The sequence below is a fragment of the Schistocerca gregaria genome, chromosome 3 (assembly GCF_023897955.1).
Source record: "Schistocerca gregaria isolate iqSchGreg1 chromosome 3, iqSchGreg1.2, whole genome shotgun sequence".
In the NCBI taxonomy this organism is placed as follows: Eukaryota; Metazoa; Arthropoda; class Insecta; order Orthoptera; family Acrididae; genus Schistocerca; species Schistocerca gregaria.
This window is the reverse complement of record NC_064922.1, coordinates 442,376,197-442,398,456: the sequence shown is the minus strand read 5'-3', so window position 1 is coordinate 442,398,456 and position 22,260 is coordinate 442,376,197. Positions and strand designations below refer to the sequence as shown.

General features: G+C 44.3%; 1 protein-coding gene across 3 annotated transcripts in view; it reads left to right on the top strand.

Moving 5' to 3' along the window:
- The window catches only part of LOC126355137 (UNC93-like protein), a 980,883-nt gene that overhangs the window by 725,176 nt on the left and 233,447 nt on the right, over positions 1-22,260 (top strand). For 2 of the 3 annotated variants that reach the window (XM_050005319.1, XM_050005320.1), the window contains one exon: positions 6,808-7,048. The exons of the other annotated variant lie outside the window; for it this stretch is intronic. In XM_050005319.1, coding sequence (XP_049861276.1) covers positions 6,808-7,048 — 241 coding nt within the window. The remainder of the gene's footprint in view (positions 1-6,807; positions 7,049-22,260) is intronic. 3 annotated transcript variants of the gene reach the window in all.

Here is a 22,260-nt window from a genome sequence, read left to right as displayed (position 1 = left end):
TTCCACGTAGGTCGTGATGTGGACTTAAAGCAATGAAACGGTTCACATTCCATATAATTTTGTCTGTTAATTGTGAAAAGTACTGTGGGATTCCGTCACTCCAGATGTTTTTCTAGGTAATGCACAGACGTTCTAAACATAATGGTTGCACACAAAAGCACGATGAGAATTATTTCCGTCCCATGTGGCCAAAGTTACTTACATCTAGCTAGATACACACAAAATTGAAGGTACAGTTTCGACACTTTACTTTTTTAAGCTATACCACATTTGCACAATAAACGAGTACAGGACAGTAGCCTAGCGCGCGTAACATACTTGCAGGTGTAAGATTGTCCTGGCTTCCGCTTTCGATCTGTCATGGTTTCGACAGTTCGCACCTTCTAATTATTATCTGTCGGCCGGAGTGGCCGACCGTTTCTAGGCGCTACAGTCTGGAACCACGCAACCGCTACGGTCGCAGGTTCGAATCCTGTCTCGGGCATGGATGTGTGTGATGTCCTTAGGTTTAAATAGTTCTAAGTACTAGGGGATTGATGACCTCAGATGTTAAGTCCCATAGTGCTCAGAGCCATTTGAACCATTTTGAACTATTATCTACGGAATGTCCGCCCCGATAGCTGAGTGTTCAGTGTGGCGGATTGCCGTCCTACAAGCCCGGGTTCAATTCCCAGCTGGGTCGGGATTTTCTCCGCTCAAGGACTGGGTGTTGTGTTGTCTTCATCACCATTTCATCCCCATCCGGCGCGCAGGACTCTCAATGTGGAGTCGAATGTGATAAGACCTGCACCAAGGCGGCAGAATACACTTACATACAAGAAATGTGCTTTGTATTTAGAAATAACAATAATAAAGTAAAAATGAAAGTTGCCCAAAGGCTAAATTTGAGACAACGAAATAAACATAAAAACACAGAAGCAAGCAACTTCGAAAGGAAATCTGACCAATGACACTGTGAAGTACGTAACCATCCCATATTAAGATGTTACCTACAGCTATGTCAATATAAACGTGAACAGAGCAGACGAGCGTTTCATTAGGGGAATCTTAGTCGCAGAGCACACAAGTGCAAGGCACAGGCACGGCCCGTGCACCCCAACCGCATGAATGTTCTAGCCTCCAGGGACAACACCGACCCGAAAACTGTCTCCTCTGTGCAGTCGGCAACGCTGCCTCTGTGTTGTCCTCTCAGTTCGATGGTCGCCGCGTTGGAATGTTTCTCGCTCTCTCTTCTCGCTCTGTCTTCTCGCTAAACCGGCAAGACTTGGCACAGTTAGTTCGGTCTCTACCACGTGGGCACTGCCGACGCTGTGTCTAGCGACCTTCGGTGTTTTCAACGCTCTCTGTTTCGCAGCGAGAAAACTGACTACTCACAGAGCGCCAGAGGCAGAACGAAACATGACCTGTAGTGTGCCGCAAGTATGTATCATGGCTCAAGGTGGACTCCAGCACAAGACCGCAGATTGCGGAACGAAACTTTGATGCACTACAGAAGATTAGCAGGAAAATGGCGTGGCGTAAACAGCCACAATGTTTTCCTTCCATTGACAACTGCCAGAAATGGATGCAGACTTATTTGTGTAACACGTGGACGCGCTATGGTATATTCCCCATTCAACTCTGAATATTCTTTTAGAGGGAAACCCAAACCCTTGTGTCTTCCTTCTAGTTTTTCTGTTATCTCTTCTTCACTTCCGTGTATTGAACCACTGTTATAGAGCTTGGAAAGTCTTCTTAAAGTGCAGAACCATGTTCCATCCCTTTCTCTCCCACCCCTTTCACTTTCCCTTTCTCTACTTGCCTCTGTTCCTCTGCCTCCCCTTCTTCACCAATTTGTTTTTTTCCTGATTTGTTACTAAACAAGTTATCAGTTCACACTAATCTATCACATTTCCTTTCAGTCATGTTTTAATTTGAATCTGAACAATATATCGTGAATCCCATATTTTTATTAAACATTTCAAGTAAATTCCTATTACTGTATGCTGCCTTACTTCATTACTCATTTACTTTATTTCACTCCTTTCATTCCCTTTTCTATACAGCGTGATTGGAAACAGTCTAAAAAGCTTGTAAGGGTGTTGCAGGGGGGTATTGCTGAGAAACAGCAGAAGGGCCGAGTGCGCCCCGCTTGCCAGCAGCGCTCGGCAGACCTAGAAGTAAATTCAAGCACTTGCACGCTCCAAAATTCGGTAAGGCACAGCGGCCTGTGCATCCGTGAGTTACTACTAGTTGAAATGTTCATTTGTTGTTGTTGTTGTTGTTGTGGCCTTCAGTCCTGAGACTGGTTTGATGCATCTCTCCATGCTACTCTATCCCGTGCAAGCTTCTTCATCCCATTCAGTACTTCCTCATTAGTTATGTGATCTACCCATCTAATCTTCAGCATTATTCTGTAGCACCACATTTCGAAAGCTTCTATTCTCTTCTTGTCCAAACTATTTATCGTCCATGTTTCACTTCCATACATGGCTACACTCCACACAAATACTTTCTGAAATGACTTGCTGACACTTAAATCTATACTCGATGTTAACAAATATATCTTCTTCAGAAACGCTTTCCTTGCCATTGCCAGCCTACATTTTATATCCTCTCTACTTCTACCATCATCAGTTATTTTGCTCCCCAAATAGCAAAACTCCTTTACTACTTCAAGTGTCTCATTTCCTAATCTAATTCCCTCAGCTTCACCCGAGTTAGTTAGACTACATTCCATTATCCTCGTTTTGCTTTTGTTGGTGCTCATCTTATATCCTCCTTTCAAGACACTCTCCATTCCATTCAACTGCTCTTCCAAGTCCTTTGCTGTCTCTGAAAGAATTACAATGTCATCGGCGAACCTCAAAGTTTTTATTTCTTCTCCATGGATTTTAATACCTACTCCGAATTTTTCTTTTGTTTCCTTCACTGCTTGCTCAATATACAGATTGAATAACATCGGGGAGAGGCTACAACCCTGTCTTACTCCCTTCCCAACCACTGCTACCCTTTCATGTCCCTCGACTCTTATAACTGCCAGCTACTTTCTGTACAAATTGTAAAAAGCCTTTCGCTCCCTGTATTTTACCCCTGCCACCTTTAGAATTTGAAAGAGAGTATTCCAGTCAACATTGTCACAAGTTATCTCTAAGTCTACAAATGCTAGAAAGGTAGGTTTGCCTTTCCTTAATCTTTCTTGTAAGATAAGTGGTAGGGTCAGTATTGCCTCACGTGTTCCAGCGTTTCTACGGAATCCAAACTGATCTTCCCCGAGGTCGGCTTCTACTAATTTTTCCATTCGTCTGTAAAGAATTCGTGTTAGTATTTAGTATTTTGCAGCTGTGGCTTATTAAACTGATTGTTCGGTAATTTTCACATCTGTCAACACCTGCTTTCTTTGGAATTGCAATTATTATATTCTTCTTGAAGTCTGAGGGTAACCAGTTAAAATGTGCCTTTTTCGGAAATGAAGAATTTTAGGAAGGTCAGCAAAAGCTAAGTTTGTTCGGTTTGAGGAAACCAGTCGACGGATACGTTTGGTGACACCACCTCTGACAGGCTGCTTGAATCTGCAACAAACGACGACCTGATTGAGCACCTTCAGTGCTGAATAGTTCAAAAACGGCGCAACCTATCGAACTTTTGCTTGAGAATTATTTCTCATCAGAGCGTCCCCTGCAACAACCTTCAAGCTTTACAGGCTGTTTCTGAGCAAAGCTTTAACTTATTGGTGCGAAATAGAGCTATCTTGAGTTTAAATATACTACAGTATTTGGCAAATATAAGTTAGTCATTCCACCTCTCACAACTAAAGACTTATTATGGATGCAAAGTATTGTTGTTATTAACCAGAATTTAATTAGTTTTCATGTTTCCAGATGTTAACTACAGCCGAAGTAATCAAGGTCAAAATGTTTCATAATGCCATTCAGAGATGTGCAGTCTAGGAACGGAGGGTGAGGAGACAGACTGAGCGAGCAGTGTTGCGCTTTCATCGGGCAACCTCTCTACGAAGTTTCGTGACACATGTCCTCATATTAGAGTTAACCACAACCTCAGCTACTCAGTAAATCCAGAAATATTTCTTCAATACGTGCTTCCGTTTTTTTCAGTTTCGTCTACTCCGTAACGGCACACCTGCTCGAAATTCCAGGGTATGACGATACAGTACACAACAAAGGGTTATGTAACACTAACATTAAAGAAAGCACACGTTATGACAGTAAGAGCACATTATAAGTCTCATAATAAACACAAAGGGAAAGGTAAAGTACAAAAACTGAAATCTGTGATGTACCTATCAAATATTTTAGTAGAGACAGGTAGGTTGTTGTCTTAAGTGAATAAGGGAATCTGTATGGGTTGGTCTTCAAGGTGAAATATGTCGTGAGCTTCTCAAAGACTTGTGTACAAGTTAAGATCTAAAATTTAATTCAAAAGATGCCAAAAACTGAGTGTTTCTTTCTTCATTTTGGTCATCGAACAGAACTTTATTCTTATATTTCCAGAACAAATACTTAACATATGAAACTAACAAAGAATCACTCGATTTGACGTTCTTCTAAATATCGCGTCTTTTTGGTTCAAATAGCTCTGAGCACTATGGGACTCAACTGCTGTGGTCATCAGTCCCCTAGAACTTAGAACTACTTAAACCTAACTAACCTAAGGACAGCACACACATCCATGCCCGAGGTAGGATTCGAACTTGCGACCGTAGCAGTCGCACGGTTCCGGACTGCGCGCCTAGAACCGCGAGACCACCGCGGCCGGCCTCGCGTCTTTTTCCTTTCAATCTTGTTCAGTAAGACACACAGAGAGAGAAAGGGAACCAGAGCAGGTAATGGGCTATTTATCCTGCCGAAGATGAAAATAATTTGCAAGTAATTTTAAACTCAGGCTTAGTATCTAGATAAAGTGTTCCATGATGTAAAATACCTTAGAATAATATAATCAAAACCCAAAGGCACATAAGAATGAAGTTCCAGGGCTATTGCTGCGCTTGTGCAAAGAACAGCTTGAACTACAACCGAAATTTCAGTAAAGACGCACACAGCCAGATTAAGGTTGCACTCTAACTAATCACTGTAACCGTTCGACTGAATTTCGAGGACTCAGGAAAATGAACACCTTAAGACGAATCAGACTATGCGCCATGAAGGAATTGTCGCCACGACGGAATTATCCGAATGAGGTGGGAATCAGTAGAAGTACGTTTGCAGACAAACAAATGATTACAGTCTCAAATATATTGGGTAGCGAAAGAGTTTCACAAACTGAATAAGACAATAACGCGTTGGTCCGCCTCTGGTTCTTATGCAAGCAGTTATTCGGCTTGGCACTGACTGGTAGAGTCGTTGGGTGTCCTAAAGAGAGGTATCGTGCCAAATTCTGTCCAATTGGCCCGTTAGATAGACAAAATCCCGAGCTGCTTGGATAGTCCTGTCCGTAAAGCTCCTAACTCTTCCAGTTGGGCAGATTTGGCAAGCAGGAAGACAAGCAATAGAAATTTTCGCCGTGTGCGAGCGGGCATTATCTTGCGGAAATGTAAGCCCAGGACAGCTTGCCATGAAAGGCAACAAAATGGGGCGTAGAATGTCGTCGACGTACAGTTGTACCGTAAGGTTGCCGCGGATGACAACCAAAGGGATGCTGCTATGAAATGAAATGGTACGTCATTCGATCATTCCTGCTTATCGGGGCTTATGGCGGGCGACAGCCATTTCGAACCCTGTCGCTACCCAGGACGTCTCCAAACACGTCTTCGCTGTTCATCGGAGCGTCTGTTCGAAGAAAGACTCATTACTGAAGACATATCTGTATCACTCAATTCCAGGCCGAACGTACCCCACATCACTGCAAACGTCAGTGTACAGAGGTCAATTGGAATCTGCGCAACTGGCGCTGTGCCCTAACCCCCTCTCTGTGAGCCGCCTATCAATGTTCCTTGTGGTCAATGAAACACCAGTCTCACTTCAGAACTATGATAATGACGGGTACGCGGCTCAGAGTGCCTCTCTGACGATTTCTCGGTCCACACGTTATTTCGTCTCTCTTGGTCGACCGCTTCCCTCTTGCCATTGTGTTGGGCCATAGTTCACACAGTCCTAGAAAAACATCGAACACTGGCATCGCTCCTATTGAAATGTCTAGCGATTATATAACTATTCAAACCGCATTCTTTGAACAACATGTTCTCTCGCAAATTCTCATATCTGCTTATATTGTCACGCGCCTGACCGCGAGGCATAGTTATTGTCTAACTGAATACACGGAATGAAATTCGCAAAGACATTGTGCCCTGGTATCGACATGTCCTCTTTCACTATTCTTGCTGTGGTTAAATTGCGCTGCAGCGTCACACATTCATCCGTCGGCCGTCGAATTCGATACTTGTATGAATACCAATTTTTGACCAACATCCGTAATTCCTTCGTGATTCTTCAGTTTTATTTCTTTTCTTCCCCAGCCTATGATAGAAGAGTCTCCAAGAGACTAAAGTATAGTGAACCAGACAAATAAGATAATATTCACCGTGACGTACTCTTTCCAGCTGAGTGAAAGAGAACTATTAAATGGAACAGAAAAACTTACGTTAAAGAATTTGTTATGGATACATGAATCTTCTACATACGCGACGAAGATTAAAGAAAAATCAAAATTAGTGTAGCTACAGGTAATAAATACATGTGATGGGATTATTCTATGTGGAAGACAGCGGAGTTAGTGCAGGTTAAAATGTCTTCTTCAACCAAACAAATCTGTTGTTGTGAATGCTAACAGACAACTAAATTGGGCGTAATTTGTTATTGGTTTGTTTGGCAGTTCTGTCTGGACGTCGTGGGGAAAACGACACAAGGTTGGCAGCAGCTGCATCTAACTGGAGTGTGCCAGAAGAGTTGCTGCTGGAGACCTGTGGTCCGCGGTACCATCCAGCAGACACGGTTGCCAACCCCAACCTGGAGCGCCCGCCAGACCACCAGATATACCTTATTTCCGGAATATACCTCGCCATCATGCTCGGTTCCTGTCTCATCGTCGCTTTCGGACTCGACCCTCTATCTAGGTAAGTACGCTCACTTTCACTACGCGTTGGAGCTGCCTGTGAAGACCGTCTCTCTTGATGTCTACTGGTAGACTTTCAGCTCTATCGGGTGGTTATGATTAAACTTCGCTTATTTAACACGTTATAACACGAAATCTAATTATTTTACGAGTAACGAACTTGGTAGCATTAATGTCACGGACAGGGGGAAGAGAAAGAATCAGTTCAATAGAAACATTTTTAAAGTGCTGCTACGGTACATCATACCACTACATGATGAGCTTCGTCTATCCATAGGATGGTCAAGGGCCAGCCCTCGTCAGATTCAATCCCTACGAGAAAGTGGAGAGCGAAGTCGACATCTCGGTACCATTACTCCTACAAAAGGGCCTCAGTGTGGCGCCCATCACTGTCCAGAAGTGTCTGTAAGCTCAGGATTGCATTCTTCACAGCAGAAAGAAGCACATCCGTAGGTATGCTGCGCTCCAGATCAGCACGTGTGTGAATTTTCCCCTTGTAAACTCAGTCCTTCAGGCAGTCGAACAACCAGAAGTCACAGGGAAGGAAATCAGGAGATCGTGCCGGCAAAGCATTTGGAAACGAACGGTTGATGATTTGATCGTTTCTAAATGTGTTTCGGAGTAGCAAGTAAGCTTCACGAGCAATGTGCGGTGTGCGCCATCTTGCATGAAAACTGTTGAGTTTAAAGCGTCTCTCTCGTCTAAAGCGGGTATGACAAGCTCGAGAAGCATGTCGCAGTAAGGCTGATCAGTCATCCTGCACGTTTCTGGTCCTTGAGCGCCAACCTGTTCAAAAAATAATGGGACAATGATCAACGTAGCATTTAAGCCACACCATACGGTGATGGTTTCACCGTACAGAGGAACTACATGCACAGTGACTGGAGGTGAAGATCCCCACACTAGGCAATAGTGTGTGTTCACCTCACCCGTCAGAGAAAAATGAGCTTCGTTTATCCATGGGATGGTACAGGGCAGCCCTCGTCATTTTCAATCCTTGGGAGAAAGTGGAGAGCAAAGTCGACACATTGTTGTGCTTCCTGAGGCGTAAGCTGCTATACGATATGGATCTTCCTCGGATACCATTTGTTAGAAGCAGTGCAGCACGGGATGTTCAACCGGCGTGACACAGTATGCGAATTGCATGACGACCGGGCATTGCGCTAACGTTGTCTGCTATAGCAACAGCGATTTTTATCAACTACTTGGTGTGCAAATGGTCGTCGGCCTCTTCCAGGAGCGACGCCCAGTTCTCTAGTTGATTCGAACTACTTCATCATGCTCCGCACAGCAGGTGGAGAAAGATCTTTCCGGAACCCTTTCAGCACGCGATATTCTCGAAGTGCAGCTGCAGCATTATGTTGTTTTCATAACATAGCTTCGCCAGTAATGCCCTGCTCCATTTCTCCAAGCTCATGCAGGCACATCAACAAGTGCAATGCTACTCGTTGTGTGTGTGGGACTATGAATCACGAAGACTGATCACGCCACCTGCTGCCAGTCTGTCGTGCATGCGCACACTTCAGTACCTGCTCTTCTACTTTTAACGATCTCCTTTGTTGCGCACATTGGATGAGCATTAATTGTAATAATGCTTCATGGAGTTAGTTGGCGCTGGAGGGCGGAACTGTGACGCATGGAAATCCTGCACCCAATACTCTGGCCATTAATACTACCAAGTTTTGTACTCGTATGGTATTAGTTTCCTTGTTATAACGCGTTAAGTTTAATTATCACCATCCGCTACTTCGTCTTCATTTCATCATGGTTTTCATTACTTGACGTGGAAGTAGACTAAGACAGTTATTTTTTCTGTGACACATTGTGAATTGTTAACGAAGGTTATGAAGCAATTACCATTACTCGTAAAGCTTTCTCTTTCAATTTGATAAGTAATTTTTCTCAAGTAGTTATGTTCATTTCCGTTTTTATTTTGACAATTTTAATTTCGTTCTGTAAATTTGTACTAAATTACTCCATTGGAAGGTATTCTTAATAGTTGTCAATTACTTATCTATCAACTTCTCGACCCATCATACTTTCAAGTATCTCGGAAAAATTATCTTGCTAAAAGGGACAAGAGTGAACTTACTCAGAAGTCAGAAGTTATAAAACAGCAGACGGGTTTCCTAAAGTAACACCATGAAAACAATCTCGTCTTAACAGTTGTATGGTAACTGTAGACCCTATACCGAATTACCTACACCTTCTCTCTCTGAACCGAAGATTACCCCAGTTTCTCGACATGCGAAGAGTGGGACACTGGAAACATGGTTTAAACATACCTGATAGTATATCATCAATCAATAAATCACCTACTAGTCCGAAAGACTGTAAAAAGCGGCACAAGATACATCGTCTTTATCAAACTATTTCTAAAGTAGAAGAGGTAAAGGTTTCAAACTCCATAGCGTAATCATAGCAATGACCACTTCCCTTTTCAAATGTCAGTGGTCCATAATTGCTAGCAGTAGGTTTCATACGTGTTAGAGTATCGCTTGCTCAGTTTCTGGAAAAATGCTTGCAGCAGTACCTGTTCAGCAGTCTTCGAGATAAAGATGGATGATCTGCTCATGTGTATTTTCGAAAAGGTATCAGTAATAACAGAGAAGTAGGAATGAGAGAACAGACAAGTGAAGAACTAAAATCTGCTATTTATAACAGATAGGATTGTCAAATGAACGCTACAACGGTAAAAGAGACGTATTCGTAGCCATTCCCACGGGTAATGTATTATAGTACTGTTCCTGAGAATGTAAGTCATGAGAAGAAAGACCAAATAGGATTCCGGCGGCTACTGATTGAGGCAAAGTGAAAATAGCAAACTCAGTCGCACAGTCCGTCATGCAGGACACATCCAGATGGCTGTTAGACACAGGCAAACGTGGAAGTGGCTGCGGGCCACCTTTTATCGTCCCCGGAGGCCGTGCATTCTGGATGTCGGAGAAGTTACGCAGAACAATTATTTACTTTCCGTGCTGATGTCCGCTGGGTCTACTGAAGAAATCAATAATTGTTCCAGACAGACGTACAATGTGAAATTCAGCTCGCTCTCTTTCTGTGTACGACCGAGTGGACCGCGGATGAAAGGCCGAGATTGACCTCGCGTTCCTTGACTCCCGTAAGACATCCTGTGCGGTTCCAAACTGCCACTTATTAAATAAAATACGACCTTACTGAACATCGGACGAACTTAATGACTGTATACGGTACTGCGTAGTATTTTCACTTAAACATATCATTCTTACTGGAAGGAATTACTGTAGAGGTCAACATGGTTGTGTGACTTTCGATTCCGGTTCTCGAAGCAGATTATTTGCCTTGCCTACCACATGGATGAAAGCATTATGATTTTCTCTTGGGAGTTTGTCTTTCCTTATTGTGTCGAAAGTATTTCCGCGACGTATTGATTAATACCTACTGGAAACAGGAAATTTTCTTTCGTGTTCAGGACTACTGTCCGTCCACAATTCTGGCCCTTGTTCCAGAACCAGCCTGAGTTTCAAGCCAGAAGTGGTTCACACCAATTAACAAATGATAACAGAGCACGCTCTGCGATTGGTGTCTGCAGCGTCCAATAGGAAGTGTGGGCAAGACGTAACGTGTGGCTGTGCACTGACTGACAGCAGGCACCTCACTTTCACGTTCCCGTAATACTTCCTGGCGTTCGATCAACTTCGGTTCAGCCGCGATGGTTCCTCCAGGTAGTTGGTGGCATGTAGGCCTTTCCTAGGGGTGTCCGATTACTCCATAATCAAGAATAAACAGTGTGGCTATCAGCAGTGCGTGAGACAGCTATACTGTAGCTGAAATCTAGAACTGCAGTGAAATACAGATTTAATCGCAACTCACTGGTGATTTCCTTCCTGTTTGAATTACTCCACAGTCGCTGTTGCAATCCGACATGATGTCGTCCTAGTAGTAACGTTGATGCTCCAATAACAATTCTTAAAATAATAACTCAAATAAATATTCCTAATTAGATACAATATGACAGGAGAATTATTGGAGCAATATTTTGTTGTGTTAATAATGTTTAGCGGTTCTTTCAACTAGATGCACCTATAACTTGTGGACATCAGTAGTGGAATCTGCTCTCACCTCCTAAGCTTATTTTTTCATTACATCTTTTTACAGATGCCCACCAATCTTAGGGTACTGACAGTCATCCTCCCCTGCACCGCACAGCAGCTAAGACTTTTGTACGATTGACAGATCAATGAAATACGTGTATCTAAAAAATCTGAAATTACAGAATAATCATTTAAATTGAAGAGGAGAGGGAAGGAGAGTGTTGGGGCTTAATATTTTGGGAAAGCATAGAACTATACGGTTTCTGGTTTACTACTCTATTCTTTTCTTATGTAAAACAAGTTACAGGTTTAAAGTGATATTTCAATTTGTGCACTACAGTGCGTCTAACAGGGATGTAGTCGTCGTTACATGTATCATTTGTTCTGTCAGTCTCATATCCATCTTCGTCTGAGACGTCTGCCGTATCGTTCGTCCGTACTCTCACATGTTGTTGTGCAGGTCTGTATGATCGTTCTAGACCAAACACGAAGGATTCCAGCAATCAGTTCGCGATTCACTTTCTATTTTACTGCAAGTCTGGATTTTAGCTACAGTATAGTAGTCAGCAGTGTATATATCTTCAGTCCAGAGACTGATTTGTTACAGGTCTCCGTGCTACTTTATTGTATGCAAGCCTCATAATCTCCCAGTAACTACTGCTACCTACATTTTTCTGAATCTGCTTAGTGTAGTCAACTCTTGGTCTCCCTGTACGATTTTTACCCTCCACGCTTCCCGCCAATACTGAAGTGGTGATCCCTTGTTGCCTCAGAACTTGTCCTACCAAACGATCCCTTCTTCAAGTCAAGTTGTACCGGAAATTCCTCTTCTCCTCAATACTATTCAGTACCTCCCCATTAGTTACGCGTCCTACCCATCAGATCTTCAGCATTATTCTGTAGCGCCTCGTTTCTAAAGCTTCTATTCTCTTCATGTCTAAACTATTTATTCACATGTTTCTCTTACATACATAGCTACACTCCAAACAAATACTTTCAGAAAGGATTTCCTGTCACCTAAATCTATACTCGATGTTAACAAATTTCTCTTCTTGAGAAACGCTTTCCTTGCTTAGTCAGTCTACGTTTTATATCCTCTCTACTTCAACCATCATCAGTTATTTTGCTTCCCAGATAGCAAAACTCATCTACTACTTCAAGTTTTTCATTTCCTAATCTAATTATTTCAGCATCACCTGATTTAATTTGACTGCATTCCATTATCCATTCTTGACGTTCATCGTACATCCATCCTCCTTTCAAGACACTGTCTATTCCGTTCAACCTCTTCCAGGTCCTTTGCTGTCTCTGACAGAATTGTAAAGTCGGTGGCAAATGTGAAAGTTCTTATTTCTTCTCCATAGATTTTAATCATACTCCAAATTTTTCTTTTGTTTCCTTCACTGCTTGCTCAATACACTGATTGAATAACATCAGGAGTAGGGTCAACACTGTCTCACTACCTTCTCAACCACTGTTTCCTTTTCATGCCCCTCGACTCTTATAACGGCCATTCGGTTCCTGTACACATTGTAAATAGCCTTTCGCTCCCTTTAATTGACCCCTGCGACCTTCAGAATTAGGAAGAGGGTATTTCAGTCAACACGTCAAAGCTTTATCTAAATCTACAAATGCTAGAAACGTAGATTTACCTTCCCTTAATTTACCTACTAAGATAAGTCGTAAGATCAGTATTGCCTCACGTGTTCCAACATTTCTACGGAATCCGAAGTGGTCTTCTCCAATCTCGGCTTCTACCAGTTTTTCCATTCGTCTGTTACGAATGCGTGTCAGTAGTTTGCAGCCGTGACTTATTAAACTGATAGTTCGGTACTTTTCACTATTTTGAAAGGTATGCATTTTAGAGCCCATGTTTACTAGACTTTTTTTCATTTCCAATGATCGTTCCTTTCATTTCCGTGAATATTGATTATTTCTCCTCTGGCACCCTGTATTAAAGGTGTGTCAGCGTTCTCTCTCATATGACATCAAGATATTTTTGTCTGTCGTTGTATTTGACTATGCTTTGAGGGCCGAACCGTGTGCTGATCTTTTCGGATGTTAGAGGTTTAGAGGGATGGGAAAATAGTTCTGTTTTAGAAATATTAGTGTAATTCGCCATGTCTCCAAATATTCATAAAGCTTAGTGAGGCCCTTAGTGAGCTGTTCTTCACGTTGAGAAAGATTTTCACTCTGGTAAGACGGAATTTCCTGTAAGTTGGAGGGAGAGTCGAAGTGCAATAGAGTTGCCGAATGTTCTTAAAACCAGGAAAGCATGCGTGCATGCCTGTGAACGAGTCTATTGTCATCTTGAATGCCCACCTCGCACTCTTAGTGAAGGTGTAATAGAAATGACGACACATGTCCATCGAGAATGAAATAACATCTTCATCTAGAGCTGTAAATATACACCGACGGAAGGAGAATCGCAACACCAACAAGGAGTTGCGCGATTTACATGAAGGTTAACAGGCATTTTTTCTACATCTGAAAGATGACGTCTATTCAAATCTCGCACCAATCGCGTGTGAGTGGCGCTAGTTTACCGTACGTCCACACTGTAACGGTCGTGATTGGACGTGGTGTGCTGATGTTAGTCAAGAAGCCTTCAAGGCGACAAAGACGCTATTATCAGCACCTCACAGTAAGAACGAGGTCGTGTAATAAGGTTACGAGAAGCTGTATGTTTCGCCTGCGATACTGCAGAGAGACTTGGCAGGAGTATACTTGATTGCTGGCAGCGGCGGTCACGAAACTGTACGATCACAAGAAGAGCAGCCTCTGGATAGCATCGTGTTAGATATTGGCTGTGGCACATTGTATCGTATCGGCAGCGGCAACGAACTGTTACAAACCTGTTCCTTCAAGACAGCTTCGAGTCAGACACGCTGTAGCCTGCATTACACTGACGACAAACCACCGCTATTTGCGATCACTATGGTGTAAAGCGAAAGCTCATAGGAGGACAGAGTGTTTTTTTTTTCTGATAAACGCAGGTTCTGCCTCAGTGCAAGTGATGGCCATATGTAGGTTAGGAGGAGGTCAGCTGAGGGCCTGCAACTAACATGTCTGCGGGCTAAGACGAGCGGGATTAGCCGAGCGGCCTAGGGCGCTGCAATCTTGGACTGTGCGGTTGGTCCCGGCGGAGGTTCCAGTCCTTCCTCGGGCATGGATGTGTGTGTTTGTCCTTAGGATAATTTAGGTTAAGTAGTGTGTAAGCTTAGGGGCTGATGACCTTAGCAGTCAAGTCCCATAAGATTTCACACACATTTTAACATTTTTTTGACACCTGGAGTTATGTCCGGGGTGTAATTTAGTATGAGAGCAGGAGCACGCTTCAGTTAATTCCACGTATCCTGACTGCAAATATGGCCGTCATTCATGATTTCGAACTATTGGTCTGCCATTTATGAACAACATTCCCTGAGTAGGTGTTTCCCAGCAGGATAACGTTCCCCCACATAACCTCTCGATCGCAAAGTCTGTCTCTAATCAGACACATGTGGGACATCGACAAACACCAGCGTCATCCAGGACAAACATTAACAGTAGGTAGCCGCTCGGTCATGTCACCTTGCCACGGTTTGCGCGACTTCCCCCTTCGGAGGTAGGAGTCCTCCCTCGGGCATGAGTGTGTGTGCTGTCCTTAGCTTAAGTGGTGTGTAAGCCTAGGGACCGATGACCTCAGTAGCTTGGTCCCGAACTTACCACCACTATCCAGCAGGACTGTAGAGGAGTTTGAGTGAAACCTGCAGGTTTCGTTCTAAAAGTCTTCATTCTGGATTATCACGGACATGCCGCAAACCAGAATTGTAAGCAACTGTATATCAGCATTTTGCAGAACAACCTTCTAAGACCATTTCAGCTGTGCTACACACCATGCGTGTGAACCAAATGGCAGTGTGGCACGTTCTGTACGATGAGCACCTTCATCCCTAAAAACTCCAGAAGGCTTCCCTCGTCGTGTCAGTTTTTGCCGTGCCTGTTCGAACAAATTAGGTAGGAGCCCCAATTACTACGACATATCCTGTTTTCTTATGAGCACTCCTTAATCAGGGCGGCTTGTTCAACACCAGAAACAGGCATGATTGGATGGAAGGAAAACCTCGAGGGCTACATACCCAACACCAAAAACATCGGTTTCCTGTCAATGTGTGGGGAGGTCGCACTGATGACCACGTTGTAGGTCCGGACCACAATTACTTATTTACCTTGTATTCGTGACAGAGGTCTTACCGGGTGTCTTTGGGCATCCCTCGCGTAATATACAGGGTGTTTCAAAAATGACCGGTATATTTGAAACGGCAATAGAAACTAAACGAGCAGCGATAGAAATACACCGTTTGTTGCAATATGCTTGGGACAACAGTACATTTTCAGGCAGACAAACTTTCGAAATTACAGTAGTTACAATTGTCAACAACAGATGGCGCTGCGGTCTGGGAAACTCTATAGTACGATATTTTCCACATATCCACCATGCGTAGCAATAATAAGGCGTAGTCTCTGAACGAAATTACCCGAAACCTTTGACAACGTGTCTGGCGGAATGGTTTCACATGCAGATGAGATGTACTGCTTCAGCTGTTCAATTGTTTTTGGATTCTGGCGGTACACATGGTCTTTCAAGTGTCCCCACAGAAAGAAGTCACAGGGGTTCATGTGTGGCGAATAGGAAGGCCAATCCACGCCTCCTCCTGTATGTTTCGGATAGCCCAAAGCAATCACACGATCATCGAAATATTCATTCAGGAAATTAAAGACGTCGGCCGTGCGATGTGGCCGGGCACCATCTTGCATAAACCACGAGGTGTTCGTAGTGTCGTCTAAGGCAGTTTGTACCGCCCCAAATTCACGAAGAATGTCCAGATAGCGTGATGCAGTAATCGTTTCGGATCTAAAAAATGGGCCAATGATTCCTTTGGAAGAAATGGCGGCCCAGACCAGTACTTTTTGAGGATGCAGGGACGATGGGACTGCAACATGGGGCTTTTCAGTTCCCCATATGCGGCAGTTCTGTTTATTGACGAAGCCGTCCAGGTAAAAGTAAGCTTCGTCAGTAAACCAAATGCTGCCAACATGCATATCGCCGTCATCAACCCTGTGCACTATATCGTTAGCGAATGTCTCTCGTGCAGCAATGGTAGCGGCGCTGAGGGGTTGCCGCTGAGGTGTAAACTCTGGCGCATGAGACGATACGTGGACGTTGGCGTCATTTGGACCGCAGCTGCAACACGGCGAACGGAAACCCGAGGCCGCTGTTGGATCACCTGCTGCACTACCTGCGCGTTGCCCTCTGTGGTTGCCGTATGCGGTCGCCCTACCTTTCCAGCACATTCATCCGTCACGTTCCCAGCCCGTTGAAATTTTTCTAACAGATCCTTTATTGTATCGCTTTTCGGTCCTTTGGTTACATTAAACCTCCGGTGAAAACTTCGTCTTGTTGCAACAACACTGTGTTCTAGGTGGTGGAATTCCAACACCAGAAAAATCCTCTGTTCTAAGGAATAAACCATGTTGTCCACAGCACACTTGCACGTTGTGAACAGCACACGGTTACAGCAGAAATACGACGTACAGAATGGCGCACCCACAGACTGCGTTGTCTTCTATATCTTTCACATCACTTGCAGCGCCATCTGTTGTTGAAAATTGTAACTACTGTAATTTCGAAAGTTTGTCCGCCTGAAAATGTACTGCTGTCCCAAGCATATTGCAACAAACTGTGTATTTCTATCGCTGCTCGTTTAGTTTTTATTGCCGTTTCAAATATATAGGTCAATTTTTGAAACACCCTGTATATTGATCGACCATGTGCAACAGTCTTGGAATTCCATCCCTCAAACTGACGTACAGCGCATGTGCAACACAACGGACGCGCGTTTATATGCATGTTTCCATCATTCTAGCGGCTACACAGGTTATTAATGTCCCAACATTTACATTTGCAGTCGCTTATCTCGCGCCTAGGCTGTGTGATCTTGCAGAGTTAATCTTTTAAATATGTTACCTAGACAAATATATTCCTGAAGTTTCATTACTCTACATCAATTATTTTTAGTGTTGTGATTTTTTTTTCTTCACTGATGTAAAGGATGAGCCAGACAATAAAGGATTTTACTTTATTATTTGAACCTCCAAACGGTAACCTCATTTTTCCATTGCGGCCAAGCCACGGTCGGCAGTGTTAGCTGCCTCTAAATTCTTTCGTCCCACGGTCTAGTAACAGGAAGTCAGCACCGAGGAAGGGCACCTTGGACACGCGCCCCTCTCATATGCTTACGAAGTAACGCCGCCCTAGGCGTCGCTTAGCAGGCAAATGTTCCATGGCGCCCGCACGTTTTGCTCGGTCCTGACCAATCGGGGCGGAGGTAGCCGCGTGGTGCGTCGAATATACCCGGCCGCCCGTCGCCGGGCCCGCTCCCTTGTATTCTTGCTCACCCGCGAGTCGGATGCGCGCCCTATAGCAGTGAACATCTCCTGCTTCTCCCGGTGCTGCGGCACTGTGGACTTAGTTTTGGCAGACAACCACTTTCGGTAGCTTCGCAAACAATGTTTCGCGAAACTCTAAGCTTTCGCTCACCCTCACCTCCCTACGCCTATGTAACCACTTTCGACGTGCTTTAGCCAATAAATGGCCTTTCTCTAAAAATAATTCTAATCGTTCCTTAACGCCAACCGCCTGCCTATACGCCCATCCTGTACAGTGTATTTGTACCAAACAGGACTATATTTCATACTGAAAGTCACTAGCGGCTTGTAACTACACATCCGCAATTATCTTGTAAGCGTCTCGCTTGCGGACCGATATGCACTGGACCGTACCTGATACTTTCTAGTCGGGAGACAATAAGAGGAATTGCATTGAAGTAGCTTATTATACCGTCTTAGTGAGGTGCGACGAGAGAAGCTGTACCCTGCTGTGATGCACGTTTACGTTACCGTGCAGTGGCTCTCGTACAAGCAGCCTAAGCGTGGGTGGAATTCGCGGGGCTGGCATTGCTCCCACGATGCTGCCTTCCGCCATTCCAGCAATGGCCGACATGACGCAGGGCAGTGTGTTAGCGTGGCGCGGCGTTGCGCGGTTAATTGGACGCCGGGACGTGTACGTATTTTATACATAGTAATGAGTCCGCTGGGGATATTATTTCCGCTCCAAAGGCAGCGCTGATTCTAATAGAAGCAGATCGGAATTACAAAAAGCGTGATTTTTTCCCGAGTTATTCCAGTTGTTTTTTTTTTTCGTCTCTTTCCGTTCACGCTCGCTACGTATGGAGTGGGAGATAATCCCTGTATCAGGGATTTCGCGTGGACACGTGTCCTTGCTCCTCCAGTTAACACAGCGAGTACGTGAGTAACGGAACATTGTTACTCAGTATCAGCCAGAACATTTCGTGTGCTAGAGAGTGTAGTGCTTTGTTATGTGGCAACCACTGAGGATACGTACTGTACTTTTCACTAACAAGATGTCGTATAGCACAGCTATCCAGAATTAAGCACACGCCTGAATTACTGGATTATCGTACAGTAGAATCATTATGCATCCTTCACTCTAAAGTTCGTTGCCACGAGAAATGATACGTGTGCTAGACCGGAATTAGAAATATTTCCGTGGTTACAGTTTTATGGAATGCAAGACATTTATTGCACAAACGTCGACATCAAACGCTCTACGCTAATAGCATCTCCTTCTCAAGAGTGTTTGCAGATGTACACGCAAGCCAGTCGTCTAAATCACTACATTTGTACAGCGAGTGAGTACTCACAAACCAAACACATTATCACGTATCAGTATCGAACTTTAACTTTCATTTAATTCGTTCTGGCCTGTGTGGCCAAGCGGTTCTAGCCGCTACAGACTGCAACCACGTGACCGCTACGGTCGCAGGATCAAATCCTGCCTCGGGCATGGATGTGTGTGATGTCCTTAGGTTAGTTAGATTTAAGTAGTTCTAAGTTCTAGGGGACTGATGACCTCAGAAGTTAAGTCCCATAGTGCTTAGTCATTTTTTTTTCCTTCTACACACTGACGAGGTGAAGCAGTGGCTAGCACACTGGACGGTTCAATCACGCCTCCGGCCATCCTGATTTTGGTTTTCCTTCATTTCCCTAAATCGCTCCAGCCAAATGCCGGGATGGTTCCTTTGGAAGGGCACGGCCGACTTCCGTTCCCCGTCCTTCCCTAATCTGGTGAGACCGATGACCTCACTGTCTGGTCTCCTCCCCCAAACAACCCTCTACACACTGTTGTCTTCCAATTCACGTTATGACCAAAATCTATTTTAACTGTTTCCTTCTTGTCTTTCATAACTCAACTATACTTTGCAAAGTTCCTCGGTTTACTAGGACTTTTATAATATTTATGAAATATTAGTAGGGCTTGCTGAAACGTAATTCGACCCAGTTTTTTATGTGAAAAATCTTAAAGCTTTTGAAATAAAACGAACCTCACCATCATTCTAATTCCTTATTCCTCATGTCTATATATTGCAGCCTTCTTTCGCTAGAGGGCTTCGAGTACTAGCGTGAAACATGGCGGTGTGTGACGTAACTTTGTCGGTGAGTGAGAAACAGCGTATTGTAATCGAGTTTCGAATTGGAAGATATTCGTCCACACACGGTGCAGTCTCTGCAGTCTCCCCTTCGCCGTTACAATGCCAGACCACACTCAAGTTCTGCTACGTCTCCGGACGCCCTGGGTTAACTGTCATCGACCATTCTCAATACAGTACCGATTTGGCGCCAAACGATTTTCTTCCGTTTCCAAAATTTAAAGGACACCTTCGAAGTCTTTCATAGTGATGAAGCAGTGAGACTGAGGCTCCGTCAATACAGTGGAACATTCTACAGTGACGGTATCGATAAACTGATTTCTGGTTGGGATAAACGTATTGTCACCAGGATGACTACGTTCAGATGTAGAGATCAAAAATGAAGATGTAGGATTATTAAGAAAGTTTGTTTTATTTAAAAAGTCTTAAGAGTTTTCACATAAAACATCCTCAGTCAGCTTTTGGTTCATATACATCAACAGAGCAACTTATTAAGTGTTTATCTTTTTCAGCGTTTTCCTCATAGTGTACTTATTAAATTTCCTGCGTGGTTTTCTGTTTAAGAGGTTTACTCTCGAGTTTTTGCAAGTCTAAATCCATTCAGTCTGTTCCGCAGTAGTTGCTCACTGAACAGAGAGCTACATCAGCGTCCATCGGTGACAAATCAGTGGATTTGTAAGTTGCATATCTAGGATTCTGTCTGTTTTTATAGTTTACTTCTTCAGTTAACCTTGCTAGGATGGTTAGGATGTGTGCACGCTGCGTGCGGATGCAGGAGGAGCTGGCCGCACTTCACGAACAGCTGAATGCGCTTTTGGCTACGGTCAGTCACCTTCAGGCTGGTTCCCTCGGGATGTGACGGAGGCGGAGAATCTGGCGCGTTGCATGAGACATCTGAGGTGTCGCTTGTTTTGCTTGGATCTGCTTCCGAGGCACCTCCCAGCGCACAAGACACGGTTGATCCGCCCTCACAGCAGGGTGAGTGGCGGGTAGTAACGTGTTCGCGTCGCTCGAGGAGCACGTATAATATAGAGACTGGCCGCCTGGCTTCACCCATTAACCGACGAGTGGGCCAGGTGGCCACTCCTTCAGCAGGGTCCGTGCTCAGGCACGCTGACGAGGGAGGGGGGGGGGGCAGTTACTAGCTATCTGGAGCTCCTACGTTAGAAGCATTATGGAGCCTCCTACACAGACAGCGTTCAGGTAAGGCTGGTAAGAAAGCCAGTGTGCACTCGGTATATCTGGCGGAACCTCATCTGAGATGTGCAGGCAGCGTTGCCTGCGGCTATCGATAATGCAGGGTACAGTCATCTGAATGTTGTTGTTCACATTGGCATTGACAACACCTGTAGCATGGGTTCTTAGGTCATCCTCCATTCATAGAGGCCGCTGACGGAGGTGGTGAAGACTGCTGGCCTCGCAATCGGGGCGCAAGCAGAGCTCGTAATTTGTAGCATTATTCCCAGAGTAGGTCGGAGTCCTTTGGTTTGGAGCCGAATGGAGGATCTCTACCAAAGGTTTCTTCGACTCTGTGACGGTCTTGGTTGCAGATCTCTAGACTTCCGTTGTCGTGTGGTATTTGTAAGCCTCCGCTTGTTAACACAGAGGTGCACTATACAAAGGAAGCAACTACTCGGATAGAAAAGTAGTTGTGGAGTGCAGGTAGGCTACACGGTAGTTTGAGGTGTTCTGACGAACAGTCGCCACTTAATACGCAGCAACAGAGTTCAGACGGCGTACAGAGTAAAGGCACTTCTACTGTCGAAATTGTGTCACTAAACTGTCGAAGTCTTCGTAGTAGCCGGCCGTTGTAGCCGAGCGGTTCTAGGCGCTACAGTCTGGAACCGCGCGACCGCTACGGTAGCAGGTTCGACTCCTGCCTCGGGCATGGATGTGTGTGGTGTCCTTAGGTTAGTTAGGTTTAAATAGTTCTAAGTTCTAGGGGACTGATGACCTTAGAAGTTAAGTCCTATAGTGCTCAGAGTCATTTTTTTCGTAGTAAAGTTCCCGAATTTACAGCCCTCCAGGTAAGTTCTTGCGTCCAAATTACTCTTGGGACCGAGGTATGGCTAAGACCTAACTAGAAAGCTTTGAGATATTCAACGGGTCGTTGAACGTATATAGGAGAGACAGATTAGAGGTCGTAGAAGGGAGTGTGTTCATTGCGTTACACAAAAATATTATCTATATTACGGTCGAAGCTGACTGCGAAGTTATTTGGCCGCATGAAACAGTGTAGGTGGAACAGTGAGAGTCATGCGAAATGCTTTTAAACGCGATTCTGGAAAATGTCTTCAGCAGCTAGCAGCTAGCTCTGGAACCCACACACAATAGAAATAGCTTAGACTTTGTAGCTACATATAGGCCGGACCGTATTGACAGTGTCAGTACAGAAGTTGGGATTAGCGATCGTCATGACATTATAACAATAATGATTAGGGAAGTTAATAAATGAGTCAGGAAGCCTAGAAGGGTGTTTCTGCTAGATAGAGCAGATAAAGAGTCGTAAGCCTCTCGCCTATACAGTAAAGTGACTTCGTTCCAATAAGATGGGCGTAGAGAAATCATGTCCGGAATTTAAGCAGATT